This window comes from Quercus suber, unplaced genomic scaffold (assembly GCF_002906115.3).
Source record: "Quercus suber isolate HL8 unplaced genomic scaffold, Cork oak 2.0 scaffold_23, whole genome shotgun sequence".
Lineage (NCBI taxonomy): Eukaryota > Viridiplantae > Streptophyta > Magnoliopsida > Fagales > Fagaceae > Quercus > Quercus suber.
In genome coordinates this window covers 2,054,582-2,077,402 of record NW_027069488.1, presented here as the reverse complement: position 1 = coordinate 2,077,402, position 22,821 = coordinate 2,054,582, and the positions used below count along the sequence as shown (strand labels likewise).

Sequence of the window (22,821 nt, the reverse complement as noted above, 5' to 3'; positions counted from 1 at the left end):
ATTATTTTTTAGACCTTAACAGTATCAAATTGGTCTCTTTAATTTTTGGGAAATTATTCTAAAAGCCTTTCTAAGCATTTAGATTCGTTTATATTAATTTATCTTTAATGCAGTCACACATTTGTTTTATCTTTGTTATTATTAATATAAGTGATTTTAAATTTAACTATCCCGTGCATCGCACAGGTTAGCGACTAACGTATATCTAAGACTTAGATTATTAAAAGCTATAGCATTGGCCTATGGATTTATGTTCTTTTCTCCTTTTCTGAATACAGAATTGAACTATGAATAAAAACCAAGATCATAAAATGACTCAAGACTTGCCTTTTGCCTTTATAATTTATACTTTTATAGGGCATAAACCTTTCTATAAAATTAAAAAGAAAAAAAAAGAAAAAGAAAAAAGAAAGGCAATTTGACAATCTTCATTGAAATTTGAAATTGAATAGTGCACAATGATATATAACGAAACTGGAGCAACCAAATCTCACATGCAAAGATTCCTTGGTGCCTTTCTTGCAGGAGATCAAAGAGTGTTCAGGGAAATGAAACCAAAACAAGCTTCTAGGTTGATATACCAAACTTAAAACAACGCTAATCTCTGAAGATAAGTTACAACACACATTAACTGCAAGTCCTACTGAAAACAGGCATAACAACGAGAAGAGATGGCTATGTTTCAGTGACAACAATCCATTATTCTTTTGATAAACATGACAATGGCATTTTATTATAGAGAGAAACATGGGAACACAGAAACTTTTCATCTGAAACATCTGGAAGAAAGGATCCATTAGCATCCGTACAGCTGAAAGCCTCCTGCAATGCACCTCCAATAAAAGCTCTAAAAGCCAGAAACAAACAATAAATTAGTTCATATATCTGATGCATGCAAACAGATTTTTGTTCCTTATATAATATATGCTTGGATTGGGCATAAAGACAATTAAATATTGAGAACCTAAAAAACAACAGCAAAGAGACATAAGATCTCACTTAAAAGAGTATAATATCATGACCAAACATAGACATTAATTAGAAAATTTGTTTAGAATTGATTAATATAAAAACTAGATATTTGCTTCATCTCTCAGCTCATTTCATGTCCAAAACAATTTAAGCGTAAGAAAATGAATATTTCACTCATGAAATTATAAGCAGACAAAGACATAAAAGAGCCAGGGGGAAGTAGTAAACTACAACATCTGATAAGATCCCACATATTCCTTGGATATTTCAATCTAAAAATTCAGTATTAATAAATCATTTGGCAATCACTTCAATTGAAGATTCTACACCCTGAAAAAAACATAAAATTCACAACTTCCTCATGCACAGAGCATCAATGATCATTTTCAAATCTACTCCAAGCAATGAAAACCAAGTACAAATAGCTTTCACCATCAAGAAATAATCCAACCATTCCCATCCATGGGCTCAAGCCTGGAGCACATAAGTCATGGAGAAGAAAGGTCTAAAACTTAGAAAGAACAACAAATGTTGATATCTCATCCATCACACACCATTAAATTTACACATGCCCTTCATGAGAGAGCTGATAATAAGAGTTTTCTTCAATAGGCACTCACAACAACACTAACTAACTACCATATTAGTTGATGAACACAGTGCACATCATAATAGAATCAAATTTAGTAATGCGTTAGCCAATTGAACAATGATTTATCAAATGAATAATCATTAAAATAATATGTGAGTGGATATAATAACATAAAAATTTCTTCCAGGGTAATCTTATTCTACCTATTCTTTAGGTTAATCTTAACCCCTATCATGTTATCATGTCATTCATATTACTGACATCCAATTTAACTGTCAACTCAGGTTAAATTTTGGGTCATGTGAAATCCAAGCATTACTAAATCCACAACAAAATCAGTAAAGAGGCGGCGGAAATTTTTCATTTGATTCCACTTCATACGCAGATCACTATAGGAACTAGAACAAGATTACAAGAATAGCAAAAACCACCAAGAAAGAAAACTAAATATGAAAAACCCCATAGACTATAGTGGTCCCCTGAAGCCAAACCAAGCTCATACATTCACCTAGCTGAAGTTACATATCAATAAGTGATTTCCTCCGTTATTTACTTGAGCTCGCTAAGAGACTCATCATCAATGCATAATTCATAGGCTAAACATTAAAAAAAAAAAAAAAACAAATGGAACATTTTAGTTACAAATATGCCCCAAGCCTACTTCTCCAAGTTACCCAACCTACACAATAACACAAGCCATATCAATCTAGATCCATGACAGCATTTGGCATTACAGGTTCTATTCCAAGTTTAATCACATTAAAACAAGTATCCATATCCATTTCTTCTCCATCTTAAACACAAATTCACTTCAATTCATTACCTTTTATATGCAGAAAGCAGAAGCTAATGCATCCTAAACAACCTAATAATTCATCAAACAAAATATGCACAGCAAGACCGAATAAAAACAAGTAACAACCATTAAAAATGAACACACCACACACACACACACAATCTATTTGCTAATTCTCATCTACACCACACTCTTTGCGTCCAGTTTTCTAAACATCCAAAAATAACTCTATTAACAAATTGAACAAACTAAGGACATACAGGTAAACTAAGAGATCTAAATTACCCGTCAAATTCTACTCCTACTGACAATTCACACACTCACATAAATAAGTCACATTCTCAAATAAAGATTAAATAAAAAAAATTAAATAATGAAAGAAAAAAATTCCATAAATTCACAATAAGAAACACATTCTCATTCACAAAGAGTAGTGAGCAAATTTTCAATTCGAAAACGCAGATAGTGAGTGAGTGGAATACCTGAAATTCTAGGCTGAATTACTTAGTGGGAATCATGCCAGTGTTCCTCGCATAAGCGAAAATGCCGCCGGCCTCGATGACGGGCCCAGCATCCCCAATGGGCTTCAGCTTGTACTCCTTCCCAGTCGTGTGATTGATCAAACGGCTCTCAGCGAGCTCAATGGTGATAGTGTCACCAGTCTTACATTCCTCACAAATTCTACCCTCCGATTCCAGAGGGTACACCTCTCCCGTCGCCACCGAGTTCCTGAAGAATATCCGCGCATACGACTCCGCCACCACCGCCGCCACTCCAGCAGCGCCTAGAGCCACGGGCGCGTGCTCACGAGACGAGCCGCAGCCGAAGTTGTAGCCGCCGATCACGATGGAGTATTTGGTTTGTTCTCGTTTGGTTCAACGAACCGCGTGGTGTAAGAGGATGGGAGGCCGATTAGGGCGTATGAGCCGAGCTTTTCGTACTCGGCGGGGTTAGAGGGGACCAAGGTGAGGTACTCGGCGGGATGATTTGGTCGGTGTCGATGTTGTCGCCGACGACGTAGCAGAGGCCGTGGAATGACGTTTGGGTGGTTGAGGTGGTGGAGGAGGAGGGGGTGGCGGTGGCGCGTGGGATGATGGAGGAGAGGCAGCGTGTGAGGAATGGGTGGTGAGGGGTTTGACAATGAGGTGGGTTGGGGTTTGGGGCGTGTTGGGAAATTTGATAAAATGAGAAGTAGTGTGATAAGAAGGAGAGAGAGAGGATTTATTTGAGATGGTGAAGGTAGGGTTTGGAGAGAGGGACAGTGAGGAGGCTGCCATGGTTTTGGTTGAGGAGAGTCAATCTGTCAAGAGTATCAGATAGCCGAAGGGAAAGAACTAAAAAATCAGCTAAAAAGAGTTTATGATTTTAGAATTAAAGATAGGCCTGGCACAAAATGCAATGGAGCATCGAGCCATCGAGCATGCAAGTCAAAATGGGCGGCCCAAATGTAAGTAAGGCCTTCACGGCTTCACTACTCCCCTTTTTTTTTAATGCATCAATCATCTAAATAAGGGGTTTTTTTTTTTTTTTTTTTGGGAGAAGATCTTAATAAGTATTACCATTGTCAAAATACTCACAAATCATCAAAATTACAATTTGTAAGTTTAGATGCAAATAGAATAATGTTTTAATCCTAAACTATTTTATAACATTTTTACAAACCAATTTTCTCCTCATTTGGGGAATAAAATTTTTTGGTGAGTTTGGTAGAAAACACTCGGGTCTCACCATCTTTTTTTTCTCTCCCCCTCCCAACCAAATACCCTTCAAAAAGTTTTACCTCCTATTCTCTCTCTCTCTCTCCCTAGAATCCACTAATCCAAACATACCCTTACTGACATGGCTAAAAACTAATATGACCGTGTGTTGCCCTACCCCCTCCTCTTTTTATCTCTTCACCAATTTTATTCTTTCTATGGGTCTCCGAATTATTATAAAAATAAATCTAGAAATTAGAATGATAGGAGTAAGTAGTAACATTACAAGAATAAAAAGCAAATATATTATAGTATATTTTAATTAAGTTCTATTTTGGTATCTCAAATTTTTTTAAAGGAAACAATTTTGTCCTTTGATAATTTTTTTTCCATTCTTTGTTGCAATGGCTAATGACATGTTGAGCAAACTTAATTTTATCTATTTATATATATATGACCGAAACCTTTGAAACTCACACAATTTTTCACTTCAGCATTTTTTATTTATATTTTTTAATTTGGTTTAGGACTTTTAAGATGTATTCAAACGCAAACACTTCCTCTCTCATACAATTTTCTATTTTGTTTTGGACTCTTCCTTATCTCTCTCTCTAATTCTCTAGTCACTACATCACTGTTAGGGTTTATTAAGAATTAAATTGAATACTACCACACAATAAACTCACACTCACTCTCAAATAACACAGTCGCCACACCAAACCACAAAGCAGTCTTCTTAATTGTTTTCCCTAACTGTTGTGGATGTTAAGGTTGTTATTTCTTTTCTTTTCTTTTTTTGAGGAACTTTAGGGTTGTTATATTTCTAGGCTTCTGCACCGACTGCATGGTAAACAAGCGTGGTGAAGTTTCCCTCAGATGTCCCCTTTTAACGACTACTCATCAAGTCACTTCTCAAATTCAAGTCTGTCTCTCAACAATGGCACAATATCATTGATGATCCACACCCTGCTTACATGCACCATTCTCGATGTGTTGAAGAACCCAAAATCCTACTTCTTGATCATCACACCCAAAACAAAAAACCAATAGATGTAACAGTTACAAATGTTGGGATCCTCTTGAAAGCTGACTTGAATTTAGTTGCAAAGTTCACAAAATCAGTGACATGTTACCTAGAGGATTGTTGCAATGGTTTGCTTTGCCTTTCAAAAAGTTATGATGATAGATTCTTGGTTTTGTTTAATCCTCTAAGGCAACAACTTCGATCTACCACTACCACCATCTACAGCCTCTCCTAAGCTAGGCAGTAGAAAATATGGATTCTGGTTCGATCGTCCAAAGAACACATACAACATTGTTGTTGTTGCAGTTTTCTTACGCGAAAGTGTTGATGAAAAACCATGCTACAAGTTGTGTGTTGAAGTTTACACTCTTGGTACACCTCATCTCTCATTCGTTTTTATTTTTTATTTTTTTACTCTTCCTTCCCTCCTTCTCTAATTTTCCGGTCACTAGATCACTATTAGGGTTTTTTTAATTATAATTTTACTATGTTTTTGTTAATAAGAATTGTCAATTTATTTGTTATGTAGTTGTATTTTTTATTTTTTTTTTAATTTGCAGCTTTCTGGGGCATTGCACAAACGGCATGAAAATAGCTATCAATGCATTGTAACATGAAACAAAACGTTCTACAAATTTGTCAAGATGGTATGGAATAATCAATAAAGTTCATATCTACCACGCTTGAATATAGGATTGCTTTATTTTTGCACTTTCTTATGGTGTTTTTCTTAGCTTTTACTTTTTTGTATGGTGTGGCAAAAGAAATCATTTGATTGATATTTGGTTTCTATGGTTAATTACCAAGCATCTTAATAAGGACATCAATGGTGCAAATATTTGTTTTGCACCCAACAATGTATCTAAATTCTTTACTCTTTCTTTTGGCTTTTTAGAAGTTTTAACATCTAAATTTTGGGTTCATATTTTGTAATATATGAAATTGTCTTGACAAATTTCAATTGCTATAATCATGGATTATTCTTTTGAAGTAACCTATCTTTCTCTTATATTTTTTTTTACTATGTAACCATATGTTTTTTTGCTGATTCTTCTAATTTTTAAGCCTTTAATAAGTTTAACAACTTAATTTTTTGATTCAATTTTTGCAATATTATAATTTTGTTTCTATTATGTAGTCATATTTTTTTTTAAATAATTTCTAGACACTGATTCTTGACTCTTTCTTTTGGCTTTTTAGAAATTTTAACATTTAAATTTTGGATTCATGTTTTGCAATATATGAAATTGTCTTGACAAATTTCAATTGCTATAGTCATGCATTGTTCTTTTGAGGTAACCTATTTTTCTCTTATATCGTTTCTATTATTAGGAGCATTCCAAGTGCTTCTTAGATTGGTTGTCTTCTATCTCGATTAAAACTCTATGGCCTTTCAACTGGTACATCCTTCTTCTTCTTTTACATTCATATATTCTGATATCTATTCTTTCCAGTGCATTTATTTGCCTTCATTCTCTAACAAAGTCAATTTATTCATCTAATACGCCTTTTTGTTGTTGTTCTTTTATGTGTTAAAATATTATAACTATTGCCTATAACACTAAATTAGCTTTTCCAATTCTCAAAAAAAAAAAAAAAAAAAATCTTTTCCAAAACCTATTGCTCTAGATTAATGACTCTTTCTAAGTGTCAGTGTCATTTCTAAGTGTAAATAATTACTGTTTTCTATATAAAAACTTCTATAGTTTTTATTTTCTTATTTTTGGGTTTTTTTGTTGCATTTTATATGGCAAGAAAAAACCCAGGATTTTGCAAAAAAATTAAGCAATGGGAGGGATTATATTATATTAAAAAAATGATTAAGACTTTAATTTTCATTAAAGAAAGGATGCCATTGATAATAGACATGGCATGCCTAACATTATTGGTGTTAGTATTTTTTTTTTTTTCCCTCTTAAATTGTAACTTATTTTTTCATGTGATCATAACTTTGGCAAATTTGAAATTTAAAATTTTTTTTTAACTAATCCGTGCATTGTACGAGTTAGCGACTAGATTTCAATAAAAGCAATACATATTTTCTCAATGGATCGTATATTGGCCAGGCATTCCTCAAGCCAAACTCTACACATCCAATTAAGCTCCTCAACCCATACACTGTCAACGATTACCAAGCCCCAAACACAACCAAAAGCAATCCGGCCAACATGAAAACATAATCAATTGATTTTACTTCAACATAATCCAACCACCATATCCGAAATACCAAATCAGACATACGTGAACACCTCAAATATTAAAAAACAACTTTTTCGTAGGAAGGTAATGCAATTTCATGGGAAAGCATGACAAGAGTTTATGATTTGAATCATTTGATCATTTCTAATTTTCTATATGTACAATTCGTTCTGTCATGATATATAAACTTGGGAGAGATGTGTTATTAACATACAATGTTACAATTACAAAGTGTTCACCATTGCAAATAGGGGGCGAGGAGATGTGGAAGACTCATTTACTAGTTGCAAAATTGAAGATAAAACAACTAAAATATTGTACAAACGAATGCAGCTAGTAGTTAGAGGTTTGGGATGAGCTTTAAATTCAGATGTCTTAAGTTTGATCCCAGTAGGAGTTCCCTCCAATTACACAAGTCAACCGTAAATTTGAGTTTGCTAAATCTGGAATAGGAATACTAAAAACATTATAACACATCACAGCAGGAATTAGTCCCATATTTCTATCTATGTATATGAACATGTTTTTCAAACAAAAGGAATTAGGTCCTACATTTCTATCTATACATGATCAATATATCACAAACCATAGAAAAGTATCGATCTATATATCTAAAGAGCTATCATGTAAAATCATCCAAGAAAGTCGACCTACACATATCCCTCAATACCATGAAACCATCCACGAGTATCTATGAATCTATATATCCAAAATCTATAGTGTCATCATGGAAAAATCGTCCCAATAGCACCAACAAGGAGCAAATGAAGCCTTAAGGGCCTACACACCATGCAAGACGGTGACCGATCACCTGGCCAGAATATCTGATCCCCGGAAGCTAAGTAAAACCAACCACGGAATAGACATGAGCATAGACACCAGATCGTAAAGTATTAGCAGGGGCCAAACCCAATGGTCCCATGAGCATACAGGTACCATCTATACATCACAAACCATCATATCTATCTATATATCCATCCACCAATCTATGTATCTAAAGTGTCATCACGAACCAACAGTACCAATAAGGAGCGCATGAGGGCTCAAGGGCCAACAAACCATGCAAGACGGTGACTGATCACCCATACAACATACCTGATCCACATGACTGCACGGAAGGCTAGTAGAATCACCCATGCAATAGTATGTATGACAATGGAAACCATCAAGTAGAGCAGCAGTAGAGGCCAAACCAGCCCAACGGTGAGACCTGACGTCATCAAACATGCTGTGTCCACAATAACCATCATCAGTATGCAAGCAACAAGAAGATACCAAGTCAACATTACGTAGTCTCGCATAGGGCAGATTTTGAACGTTCTCCTAAACTGATCCATAACTCTGACCAGGAAGTGTAGTGGTTCCTTACAAATTCTGCAACGCTGTCCCCCAGACTTCATCTCGACCAGTGCACAGTTCTTGCAATAGGAATGGTCGCAATATGTGGGCCTGAAAGGATCTGTAGTCTGTGTCTGGCATACGACACAAGTCTCATAGGTCACTGCTATCGGATCCATCATAATCTGCATATGTTTAGAGAGAAAAATTAGATTCAGCCTAAAACCATCCATATGAATCTATGTATTTAATATGTGTCATCATGGTCAGCCTAAAACACTTTTAATTTGATCTGGATTTTACACCACACCAAACAACTAAAAAACACTAAAAACCATTTTAAGCCGAAAACAAACACAACTGCAATTTATAAATGGTACGTAGTAACTAATTTAACTTAATTTATCATTATAAAAAAAAAGTCTGTTTGGTGGCTCAGAATTGAAAATTTTGCTATAATTAAAGAAAAGTGCCGTAATATAAATTGTAAGTATACAGAGATATGTATCGGTGAGCATGTGGATGTCTCTACTGGTAAAAAAAGTCATTTTTGGGAAGAGCAATGCTGAAAATACAATTTTATTTATTTATTTTTAGATAGATATTGGAGGAGACGGGAGGTGGAATTCAAACAATAAACATTTGAATACCACAAAGAATGTCATTATCACTAGGCTATTGCTTGGGGTTCATTTTTGGACAATTATTTTCAACAACTTGCTAAGGTGACATGTTTTGATTAGGACAACAACACATACATGAGCCTACCAATATCATTGAGACTATTTTTATTATCTACCAATCACAAAAAGTCAAGTAAAAATTTTGCATCACTAGATTTATTGTTTGGGGAAATAAAACCACAGGTATAGAAACTTGGGGATTGTGGTTCGTGATTTTATTCATAATTCAATAAATGCCACATGTTGGTGATTTCTCAAACAATACTATTATTTTCCAATTTACAATTCTCAAGTTTCTCGTTTCTTAAGCATAGTTATTAAATCTGGGTTGGAACTTGACCTAGTATAGCATTCGAATCATTGGGTCACTGGTCAAACAGTTGGTTCTATTAAAAATTTAAATTTTTTTTAGAAAACATCTAACCAGTTAAAAATAAATAGATCAATTTTTAGAAAATTTTGAGCATATGACTAAAAACTCTATTAAAAAAAACTACTCGATTCTCATCCCTAAAATCCGTAGCTCATGAAGAATGCAATGATTTCGGCCAATAAGCCTTTGCAACATTATCTATAAGGCTATATATATATATATATATATAAATAAATAAAAAACACTTGTAAATAGGCTTAAACCCTTGATGGATTCCCTAATCACTCCCTTCCAAAGATGGATTCACTAATCACTCCCTTCCAAACACTTGTTTAGATGATTACCTAAGATGGAATTTCCTGAAAGTAGTTCTCTTGAAGATGAATTATCCCGCTCATTGGATGACCAACATAATAGAATGCTTTTCTAGTTTCTGCGATGACCTACCAATTCCTTCTTGATGGTTCTCTAATCTCTACCCTCCCCCATTCAGCCTAAGAGAGGAATTAGACAGGAAGATCCCTTTTCCCTTTGCCTCTTTCTCCTATGTGCAAATGTGTCCTCGTGGACATTGATCAAAGGAGAAGATTCTAACTCTGTAGTGGGATTAAGATAGCTAGATCAGCCCCTGCCGTCAACCATATCCTGTTTGCAAATGACTCTCTGTTGTTCTTCAAAGTAAATGATAAACTCCCTTTGGTTTCTAGAAGACAAACTATCTTGGTTCTGAAGGATGTCAGGCCAGTTGATTAACATCCAAATATGAAATCTTTTTTAGTCCTAATACCCTCACAGACTTAAGAACAAAATAGGAAAAAACTCTCAACATTAGGTCTGTGAATCAACCAGGGAAATATTTGGCCTTCAATTTCAATTATAGTAGGAACAAAATCTCTCATTTTCAAGCTTTATTAGATAAAGTAAACTCGAAGCTTCAAGGTTGGAGGGCAAAGCTGCTTTCACAAGTTGGAAGGTAACCTTTAAAATCTGTACTCAATTCCATCCCCCTCTATTCTTTTGCATGTTTCAAATTCCCTAAACCTGTTTGTAAAGAATTGGATAGGTCCATTTGCAACTTTTGGTGGGGGCATTAAAATGATAAGAGAAAACTCCATTTAATGAGTTGGGAAGCTTTGTGTCAACCAAAATATTGTGGGGATTAGGTATTAGAAAATCATCTAAACAAGGCTATGTTAGCCAAGAGGGTATGGAAACTATACAACCAACCCAACTCACTCTTCTCAAAAACAGGCCAAGCCAAGTATTTCCCCAAAGGTTCCCCTTTGGATGGAACACAGAAACCACAGGACTCTTGGTTCTAGAAAAGTGTTTGCTATTGCACAAACACCCCTCTTGCTAAAGACCGAATGGAGACTAGGTGCAGATAGAAGTGTAGAAATAAATGATACGGCTTGGTTTCTCCCCAAGCTCAGCTCTTCCCAGCTGGATAGTTTGAATATTCATTGAGTTTTTGATCTCATAGATCAGAACTCTAGAACCTGGAACTATCAAATAGGTGTATAATTATGAGGAAGCAAAAGTAATCAGTTCAATTCCCATTACAAGGACAGACGGTGAGGATAGAGTCATCTGGCCTTTTTCTAACAGCAGGGAGTAAGTATGAAGTAAAAAAAGGCTACCAATCCATTATGGTAGCCCAACAAGATAGGAACAACAACAACAAACAAAACCTTAGTTCCAAAATTTTGGGGCCAACTATGGATCCTTAACATATTAGTTAAGGTCGGCCAAATGTATTCTTTGCCATCATTCTACTATAACTTAATGAGTACTCTATGATCACACAACACTCCTAATGCACTTCTCCACTTCATCCACCTTGCTCTTATCCTATGATTCGCATCCTCTTCAATTTCTCCATCTAGTGCCACAACAACTAAGGAAAAATTCTTAAAATACAACTATTTTTTCAAAAACAATAATAAAGAATAAAATTCAGCTGTTAAACCTCAACCACAAATAGTAAAAAACAGCAAGAAAATTACCTCAATTGCCACAAGTCCACCTTTCACTCTTCTTTTGCAAGCTTCTCAGTTTGCAAAAACTCAAGCTACAAAGATAGATAAATAATTAACTAACCATATAATTTTAAGTGATTTATAAACAATTAAGCCAAAATTACGAACATTAAAGTACATAAAAAAAAAAAGAAAAAAAGAAAAAGAAAAAAGAATCGGAATATGAGATAGGAGAACAATTTTAAATATAATCGGAAATTAGAGCAAGCTTCTCAGTTTACAAAAACTCAAGCTACAAAGATTGATAAATAATTAACTAACCACATAATTTTAAGTGATTTATAAACAATTAAGCCAAAATTACGAACATTAAAGTGCCCAAAAAAAAATGAATCGGTATATGAGATAGCAGAATAGATTTAAATATAATCGGAAATTAGAGCAAGCTTCTCAGTTTACAAAAAATCAAGCTACAAATATTGATAAATAATTAACTAACCATATAATTTTAAGCAATCTATAAACAATTAAGCCAAAATTACGAACAATAAAGTACCTAAAAAAATTGAATCAAAATATGAGATAGTGGAACAGTTTTAAATATAATCGGAAATTAGAGAAAAAGATTTACAAATATAAAGAACATAATCAGTCCAAAGAACTTGATTTAATCAAAATCCCCAAACACATGCTAAGGCCAAAAAAAATATATATATATATATATATAGATAATTTTACAGGATAAGTAATTAACTAGACGTATAATTTTAATCAAACTATAAACAATTAAGCTAAAAATATGAACTATAAAGTACCTAAAACAAATTGAATGGGAATGTGAGATAGCAAAACAGTTTTAAACATGATTTTAAGGAACAGTTACAAGTTGAGAAGAAATGCGCAGATCGGTTCTAGAAGTTAGCACGAGCTAGAAAAAATGCGCAGATACTTACAGAGCTTTAGTTGAGGTGCGCACACTCGATCTTCGCAAGCGATCTCAGTTCTTCTCCTCTAATACAAGAACAAGAACAGATTCTAAGTTAGAGAGAAGAGCAGAGAGAGAGACATGCAAAATTTTAGTTGAGAAGCGCACTCGATCTCGATCTCAGATCTCCATTCTCTAACACAAGAACAAGAACATGTTCTAAGTTGTAGAGAGAGAGAGAGACTCTTACAATTTTTTGATTCGAAGAAAAGCGCGCAAAACACAAGACACTGATTCGTATGTTATGTATTTATAGTGTTCCCGCTGTTTTTCTAACAGGGACTATTTAAAAAAAAAAAAAACTAATTCGTAATTAAGTTCTATGAAAATATCTTACAAGTATCAAAAAGTCCTCGTTTCTTTTTTTTCCATTTTTATTATATTTTTTTTAGGATACAAGTTCTCATTTTCATTCGTAAAATTGGTGTGAGTATGGACTTCCAAGGACTTTTTTTTTTTAGAATGACTTCGAGAACTTAGCACTACTTCGTTTGTAGTATTCAATTTTTACTGATTAACTTAGTTGATCTATTCAAAAATGGTCCGGCTTGTGTCCAGTAAAAGTTTTCATTGGACACGTTGGATTGTGGACATGTGTCCACTCTTGGACACGTGTCCGAATCTGGACGTGTCCAGTGGAAATTTTCAATGGATACAAGCCCCTCCCATTCAAAAATTACCATGTCAATTAAAAATTTAAGTCTACCTATTGGCTATCACACTTGTTAGGCAAAATGGTACTCTCTCCACATGCTAGTCTGGTTAGAGGAAGAGGGATTCGAGCGGTAGTGTCTTTTTAATAATTTTAATTTTTTGTCCATTCTTTAATAACACTAGCTTGTAACACCATGTATATGCATAAATACACTAAAAGATATAAAATAAAATGTATAATATAATTAGGAGCAGACACTATATATTGAAACTCTAAAAAAAAATGCATAATATAATTCATATATAAATAATTTAAATACTATTGATAATCATTTTTATATTTTGTCAACTCTTTAAAAAATTTTGTAAGGATATTATTAGGTATAAAATGTAAATTGTCCATTTTTTTTATAATTATTGTGAAACGCTTTTTTTTTACGATTCATTTATTTTAATTTCTTTGATTTTTGTACTTAATAACTCACTTGGATAAATATTTATGATGTGATCCCACGTTTAATTCTAAAATTAAGAAATAAAATTCTTTAAGAATAAATAATTTAGGATATATGGCACAAAATTGGAACTCCAATTTGGAATTTTAATTTAAATTTCTCTCAGTTTCACTTATTATTATATATATAGATGGCTAATAAGATGTTGAGCAAATGGTCTTTTTAATAAAAGCTACACATATTTTCCTTGTGATGAAACATCATAGGATAATAGTCGTGAATTCCTCAAGCTAAATTCCATAGTCGGCTAATTTCCCATTTTTAATCAGTACTTTCCATGGGTTAGTGTCCCACCAAATAAATAATTGGAGGAGTGAATTAGGTATAAAATGTAAATTGTCCATTTTTTTATAATTATTGTGAAACGCTTTTTTTTTTTACGATTCATTTATTTTAATTTCTTTGGTTTTGTAGTTAATAACTCACTTAGATAAATATTTATGATGTGATCCCACGTTTGATTCTAAAATTAAAAAATAAAATTCTTTAAGAATAAATAATTTAGGATATATGGCGCAAAACTGGAACTCTAATTTGGAATTTTAATTTAAGTTTCTCTCAATTTCACTTATTATTATATATATAGATGGCTAATAAGATGTTGAGCAAATGGTCTTTTTAATAAAAGCTACACATATTTTCCTTGTGATGAAACATCATAGGATAATAGTCGTGAATTCCTCAAGCTAAATTCCATAATCGGCTAATTTCCCATTTTTAATCAGTACTTTCCATGGGTAGTGTCCCACCAAATAAATAATTGGAGGAGTGAAATCCTAATATAAATGAAAAATAAGTAGTAAGTCCTTGGAGATAAACTACCATAAGCTAATTGTTAATAGAACCATTTTTTTTGTTCCAATGTGACATTTTTGGTTTGACCTCCTCTTTCTGCTCCCTTTCTTCTACAACCGCGAACCACTTGAAGTCTTATAAACTACCCACAACACGGTATTGACTGAAAAACCACTAGTCAACACCACTTTAACAAACCCCAAACACTGCCAAAACCATTCCAGCCACTGTGGAAACACAATGAATTTGATTTCACTTCTCCAAAGTAATGAACTACTACAAGCAAAGAAATGGAAAGCTAGAGGACAGAGGCCAGAGGCCAGAGCTCTATAACTTTTACTCAAGAGAGTGATTACAATTGATGACTACTAATACAATTAAGTCTTCGTTTTACATGCATTCAAAATTTAGAAGAAAAAAAATGCAAAATAATTTTTTTTTTTATTTAAAAAAAAAGAAGAAGAAGAAAGAAAGAAAGAGAGAGAGAGATGTCCCTGTTATTCTTTTACATATATATACACAGAATAAGTGGGGAAAATAACAACTTTGTTTGGGGTATGTAATACGGTGTGTTTCTTTTAGTTGATTAATACACTTTGAAATCCTAGCCCCGCCAACCACTCCCTCTAGGCATAAGCACTTGAGAAATAATATGTTTACAATATTTTTACAACAAATCCTAAGTGGCAGATTGTTACTGGTTGTTATTATTGAGAGCAAAAAAGTAATCTTAATATCAATTTCAAATTTGAACCAATAACAACTAACTACCTGTGATTTGTTGTAAAATTGTTGTAGACGTAGCATCTCTCTAAGCACTTAGGGTCAGATGGAGCGAGCACAAAACCACTAGGACAATTTCAAGAGAAATAAGAGTACAATGCTTATATAGACTACTAAATATAAACTCTCATTCTAACAGAAATAGGAATTTTAAGCCAACCTATTTTAATTCTGGTTGACTTAGGAAACCTAATTCTAAACAACTTATGAAATCCCAATTGTTGAATTATAAAAAGACCCTTAATTAAATAAAATACTAAAAACCTAATTAACTACTGAGCCTAAAATAGAATACCAATTAAAATACAATAGACTCCAAAATCAAATAAGACTAAATTAAAATAAATCTTTGCTTAAATTTCCCACATCACCCTCAACTTCTTTCTAAACTCCTTTTTGATGCATTAAGATCTACACACACATGAGAATCCCTTTAAGTACCTCTCACGCGAAAGGCATCTCTACTAGTAGAACTCTGAACCCAAGAGATTATCTCATCAACAAGCAAGCCATGAGAATAATTAGACATATTATGCTCCAAGTGGCTCAAACCAACGGTAGATTTACATATTTGTAGAACAAGCAAATTAATATTGGGTTAGTCTATGGTTTGCATAGGGTTAACTTGGACAATGCTTCCACATTACCCCACAGGAAATAAGATCAACTCCTATACACGTGGAGGAAGATTAGATTCCTGGAAATTCAAATTTCTAGTATCTCTCCTCAGTCTCCTCATCAAACTGCAAAAATTAATGGAGTCATTAGCTTCCAAACCTCATTAGTTCCCATTAATTTGCAAAGCACATGATATAACTATCACCACATCTCATCCACCAGTACAAATAGTGGTAACCAAATGGAGTTGCCAAATTGCAATTGGGGAAGGAGAAATTAGATATGCCAATAATTAATTGCCTGATCTAAATGTCAATATATAGTCAACTTCATGTTTTTAGGGATTTATATTAATTGAAATTATGACGAAAACTTGGAAAGTAATCAGAATTACCCAAAAATGAAAGGTATTAATCATATTTTCCTTTAAAGGATTCCATGGTCCCTGAAAAGATCTTAGAAAGAAAATTACAGAGCACTCTAATGCTAATCCGAATCCGATATCACATCAAGAGTCGCGAGTGATAAGAGTCATGATAAACATCCAGGCGACAAACAGAGGGCGCATGGCTCTGAACGGAGACCTAACAATGTAGAATAGGAAGGTGAAAGGCAGGAAAAACAGCGAAGCCACGGGTTCGAACAAGCGCCACCACGAGCATAATGCGGCCACAATTGCGCTCCCGTGTGACACCAATGGGCAACCGTTACACCCTGTAACCAACACATTATCAATGATTAATCTCTTCATGAACAAAAGCACTTTGGTTATCACTAATAAAAAGGTAAATTTTCTTTAACCTATTTGCAAGAGTTTTAGAAGCCAATTTATACACAACATACATAGGCTAATAGGGCAAATTATCTAGTAGGATTTTTGTTTTGGGAATGAGAGTTCTATGTGCCCAAAATTCCCTTAACAAACAAGGCTTGAAATTGAGCTCACAAATTACTTGTATAGTGGGCTTAGTGTTTCCTACTAAGGGTCGTTCCTTGCAAAGCGACCCAATGACACCCCTTAGCTCTCACGAACTCCCTTTCTTTCCTTTCTAAGTTGCTTCCCTCTTGGTGGTATTAGCTCTCTCTCTCTCTCTCTCTCTCTCTCTCTCTCTCTCTCTCTTGTTTTCTCCCTAGAATTGCCCCCCTCCCCACTCTTCACTTACTTCTGCTATTTATAACTTGAGATTAGTGGAGGTTCCATGATTACATTATGGTCTTACTCATGTGTGTGGGATCCAATTTGATTATTCCTAACAAGAGATAAGCACTATGAAACAGTGGTGATGGCATTGGAACTGGTTCCTGCCTCAAAAAGATTGCTCAGCAGCGCATTCCCCAAGCAATACCAGTTGCCAAGGACATGGATGTTCCAAGCGAACACATTCCAGATCAAGTCACAATTGACTGGTATGGGCTTGTCTATCATGCATCCAGAATGAAATGGACTTACTATGAGGTTTGGGCTCAATTTTGGTCTTTGAGAATGTTTGGGCCAAGGCCCAAGACTCAATGGGCCTGGATCATACCCGTACAAGAGTAATATGAGTTTCATTCAAATTTGGCTGCACAATACTCTTATTAAGAAAATCCATACTGTTTCAGTTACAGAAGTATTTACAGAAGGCCAAAAATGTCAGGAAAAAAGATGGGGCATAACATCAAGGTCAGGAGCAAGAGTTGCATACATTTGTTTAAATGCTTGAGAGACTTAAAAAGCTTAATTTGAAGTCAGCATCCAATTCATCTCTACTGTCACTTTCGAATGCACAACATCTAAAATTTCACTAAATTTCGTAGGTTGATCGGTGGTAAAAATATCAAAATAATATCCTACTTAATACTTCCTCAATCTTGTGATCCTCCTCTTTCCATATACCACCCACATCAAAAATACCATTGATTTGGCTTCATTGTAACTGACTAGAGGACTTTGCATGGAAAAAATGAGGTATTTCGGTCACCTAATTACAATAATGTGATATGAGATCTGATTCCACATTACATTCTCTCAAACCATCCATTCACTTAAAAAAAAAGTTTATTTATCCCGAATAGATTGAATTATTTCTGCTGGAAATGGAATGAGTATATGTCCAAACATTTTTTAAATTACTTTTTAATTGACTACAAGCAAAAAAAAAAAAAAAAAAAAAAAAAAAAAGCCTAAAATGCAAGCAAGAAAGTATATACATTTTCCGAGTGGGTTAAGTTGGGTCCTTTCTTCTTAATTCGGGCCCACATAGTTTCCTTTGGGACAAGCTGAACACTTCGCTGGTCCAGACCACACTCATTAGTCACTCCCACTATAAAGCCTTAGATAGCCAGTACAGTAGTACACACATGCACACTCACTCCCCTTTAATAAGCGAGCGAAAACGGAAAACACGTCTCCTTACTGCGCAGTTGGTCTCTGATCCCTCCGGTACACTCTCTGTCTCTCTGAAACCCTAATTTTAACTCTTACTTGATTCAATCTCCTCCTTTGCTAGAGATACGAAGTTTTGGATTTCTCTTTAATCAGTCAGCTTTACTGAATCTCTGAAAGTGTTTTTTTGTGAATGATTGATCGCATTGACAGTATCGATGTCCTTTCGTCTAATCCTCTTTGGCGTTCTGGTTGGAATCGTAAGCCTGACACGGCGTCTATCCAGACTAATGGCGGACGAAACAAGTCACAGTAGCAGGAGAAGGGACTCTGTACCTCCTCGTCGTCGGTGGTTATGCACAACTTGTCGATTTGCAGAGATACTTAACGGCGGCGGTAGCAGTGACGAACTTCGCCGATTGACAGAGACTCTTTTGAGCGGCGAAACTCGCACTCATGCGANTGTAACGGTTGCCCATTGGTGTCACACGGGAGCGCAATTGTGGCCGCATTATGCTCGTGGTGGCGCTTGTTCGAACCAGTGGCTTCGCTGTTTTTCCTGCCTTTCACCTTCCTATTCTACATTGTTAGGTCTCCGTTCAGAGCCATGCGCCCTCTGTTTGTCGCCTGGATGTTTATCATGACTCTTATCACTCGCGACTCTTGATGTGATATCGGATTCGGATTAGCATTAGAGTGCTCTGTAATTTTCTTTCTAAGATCTTTTCAGGGACCATGGAATCCTTTAAAGGAAAATATGATTAATACCTTTCATTTTTGGGTAATTCTGTTTACTTTCCAAGTTTTCGTCATAATTTCAATTAATATAAATCCCTAAAAACATGAAGTTGACTATATATTGACATTTAGATCAGGCAATTAATTATTGGCATATCTAATTTCTCCTTCCCCAATTGCAATTTGGCAACTCTATTTGGTTACCACTATTTGTACTGGTGGATGAGATGTGGTGATAGCTATATCATGTGCTTTGCAAATTAATGGGAACTAATGAGGTTTGGAAGCTAATGACTCCATTAATTTTTGCAGTTTGATGAGGAGACTGAGGAGAGATACTAGAAATTTGAATTTCCAGGAATCTAATCTTCCTCCACGTGTATAGGAGTTGATCTTATTTCCTGTGGGGTAATGTGGAAGCATTGTCCAAGTTAACCCTATGCAAACCATAGACTAACCCAATATTAATTTGCTTGTTCTACAAATATGTAAATCTACCGTTGGTTTGAGCCACTTGGAGCATAATATGTCTAATTATCCTCATGGCTTGCTTGTTGATGAGATAATCTCTTGGGTTCAGAGTTCTACTAGTAGAGATGCCTTTCGCGTGAGAGGTACTTAAAGGGATTCTCATGTGTGTGTAGATCTTAATGCATCAAAAAGGAGTTTAGAAAGAAGTTGAGGGTGATGTGGGAAATGTAAGCAAAGATTTATTTTAATTTAGTCTTATTTGATTTTGGAGTCCATTGTATTTTAATTGGTATTCTATTTTAGGCTCAGTAGTTAATTAGGTTTTTAGTATTTTATTTAATTAAGGGTCTTTTTATAATCCAACAATTGGGATTTCATAAGTTGTTTAGAATTAGGTTTCCTAAGTCAACCAGAATTAAAATAGGTTGACTTAAAATTCCTATTTCTGTTAGAATGAGAGTTTATATTTAGTAGTCTATATAAGCATTGTACTCTTATTTCTCTTGAAATTGTCCTAGTGGTTTTATGCTCGCTCCATCTGACCCTAAGTGCTTAGAGAGATGCTACGTCTACAACAATTTTACAACAAATCACAGGTAGTTAGTTGTTATTGATTCAAATTTGAAATTGACACTAAGATTACTTTTTTGCTCCAACAATAACAACCAGTAACAATCTGCCACTTAGGATTTGTTGTAAAAATATTATAAACATATTATTTCTCAAGTGCTTATGCCTAGAGGGAGTGGTTGGCGGGGCTAGGATTTCAAAGTGTATTAATCAACTAAAAGAAACACACCGCATTACATACCCCAAACAAAGTTGTTATTTTCCCCACTTATTCTGTGTATATATATGTAAAAGAATAACAGGGACATCTCTCTCTCTTTCTTTCTTTCTTCTTCTTCTTTTTTTTTAAATTTATTTTGCATTTTTTTCTTCTAAATTTTGAATGCATGTAAAACGAAGACTTAATTGTATTAGTAGTCATCAATTGTAATCACTCTCTTGAGTAAAAGTTATAGAGCTCTGGCCTCTGGCCTCTGTCCTCTAGCTTTCCATTTCTTTGCTTGTAGTAGTTCATTACTTTGGAGAAGTAAAATCAAATTCATTGTGTTTCCACAGTGGCTGGAATGGTTTTGGCAGTGTTTGGGGTTTGTTAAAGTGGTGTTGACTAGTGGTTTTTCAGTCAATACCGTGTTGTGGGTAGTTTATAAGACTTCAAATGGTTCGCGGTTGTAGAAGAAAGGGAGCAGAAAGAGGAGGTCAAACCAAAAATGTCACATTGGAACAAAAAAAATGGTTCTATTAACAATTAGCTTATGGTAGTTTATCTCCAAGGACTTACTACTTATTTTTCATTTATATTAGGATTTCACTCCGCCAATTATTTATTTGGTGGGACAACCCATGGAAAGTACTGATTAAAAATGGGAAATTAGCCGATTATGGAATTTAGCTTGAGGAATTCACGACTATTATCCTATGATGTTTCATCACAAGGAAAATATGTGTAGCTTTTATTAAAAAGACCATTTGCTCAACATCTTATTAGCCATCTATATATATAATAATAAGTGAAATTGAGAGAAACTTAAATTAAAATTCCAAATTAGAGTTCCAGTTTTGCGCCATATATCCTAAATTATTTATTCTTAAAGAATTTTATTTTTTAATTTTAGAATCAAACGTGGGATCACATCATAAATATTTATCTAAGTGAGTTATTAACTACAAAACCAAAGAAATTAAAATAAATGAATCGTAAAAAAAAAAAGCGTTTCACAATAATTATAAAAAAATGGACAATTTACATTTTATACCTAATAATATCCTTACAAAATTTTTTAAAGAGTTAACAAAATATAAAAATGATTATCAATAGTATTTAAATTATATATATATATATATATATGAATTATATTATGCATTTTTTTTTTTAGAGTTTCAATATATAGTGCCTGCTACTAATTATATTATACATTTTATTTTATATCTTTTAGTGTATTTATGCATATACATGATATTACAAGCTAATGTTAGTAAAGAATGAACAAAAAATTAAAATTATTAAAAAGGCACTACCGCTCGAATCCCTCTTCCTCTAACTAGACTAGCACGTGGAGAGAGTACCATTTTGCCTAACAAGTGTGATAGCCAATAGGTAGACTTAAATTTTTAATTGACATGGTAATTTTTGAATAGATCAACTAAGTTAATCAGTAGAAATTGTATAACTACAAACGAAGTAGTGCTAAGTTCTCGAAGTCATTCTAAAAAAAAAAGTCCTTGGAAGTCCATACCCACACCAATTTTACGAATGAAATGAGAACTTGTATCCTAAAAAAAATATAATAAAAATGGAAAAAAAAAGAAACGAGGACTTTTTGATACTCGTAAGATATTTTCATAGAACTTAAATACGAATTAGTTTTTTTTTTTTTTTTTTTAAATTTTAAATACTCCCTGTTAGAAAAACAGCGGGAACACTATAAATACATAACATACGAATCAGTGTCTTTTGTGTTTTGCGCGCTTTTCTTCGAATCAAAAAATTGTAAGAGTCTCTCTCTCTCTCTCTCTCTCTCTCTACAACTTAGAACCTGTTCTTGTTCTTGTGTTAGAGAATGGAGATCTGAGATCGAGATCGAGTGCGCTTCTCAACTAAAATTTTGTATGTCTCTCTCTCTGCTCTTCTCTCTAACTTAGAATCTGTACTTGTTCTTGTATTAGAGGAGAAGAACTGAGATCGCTTGCGAAGATCGAGTGTGCGCACCTCAACTAAAGCTCTGTAAGTATCTGCGCATTTTTTCTAGCTCGTGCTAACTTCTAGAACCGATCTGCGCATTTCTTCTCAACTTGTATCTGTTCCTTAAAATCATGTTTAAAACTGTTTTGCTATCTCACATTCCCATTCAATTTGTTTTAGGTACTTTATAGTTCGTATTTTTGGCTTAATTGTTTATAGTTTGATTAAAATTATATGTTTAGTTAATTACTTATCCTGTAAAATTATCTATATATATATATATATATATTTTTGGCCTTAGCATGTGTTTGGAGGTTTTGATTAAATCAAGTTCTTTGGACTGATTATGTTCTTTATATTTGTAAGTCTTTTTCTCTAATTTCCGATTATATTTAAAACTGTTCCACTATCTCATATTTTGATTCAATTTTTTTAGGTACTTTATTGTCCGTAATTTTGGCTTAATTGTTTATAGATTGCTTAAAATTATATGGT

General features: G+C 34.0%; 1 protein-coding gene and 1 long non-coding RNA gene across 2 annotated transcripts; both read right to left on the bottom strand.

Moving 5' to 3' along the window:
- Nucleotides 1–408: 408 nt before the first annotated feature.
- On the bottom strand, nucleotides 409–3,728 carry LOC112033683 (3-isopropylmalate dehydratase small subunit 1-like). The gene is given in 5 exon segments (XM_065765526.1): nucleotides 409–847; nucleotides 2,843–3,219; nucleotides 3,222–3,344; nucleotides 3,347–3,467; nucleotides 3,470–3,728. Coding segments are annotated over 4 exon segments (771 nt in total). The 5' UTR covers nucleotides 3,638–3,728; the 3' UTR covers nucleotides 409–847; nucleotides 2,843–2,860.
- Nucleotides 3,729–7,794: 4,066 nt separating this feature from the next.
- On the bottom strand, nucleotides 7,795–12,856 carry LOC112033681 (uncharacterized). The gene is made up of 3 exons (XR_002885266.2): nucleotides 12,607–12,856; nucleotides 11,681–11,745; nucleotides 7,795–8,803 (listed from the first exon to the last, which is right to left on the bottom strand). It is a non-coding gene; the product is annotated as an uncharacterized LOC112033681 (long non-coding RNA).
- Between the last annotated feature and the right edge of the window lie 9,965 nt (nucleotides 12,857–22,821).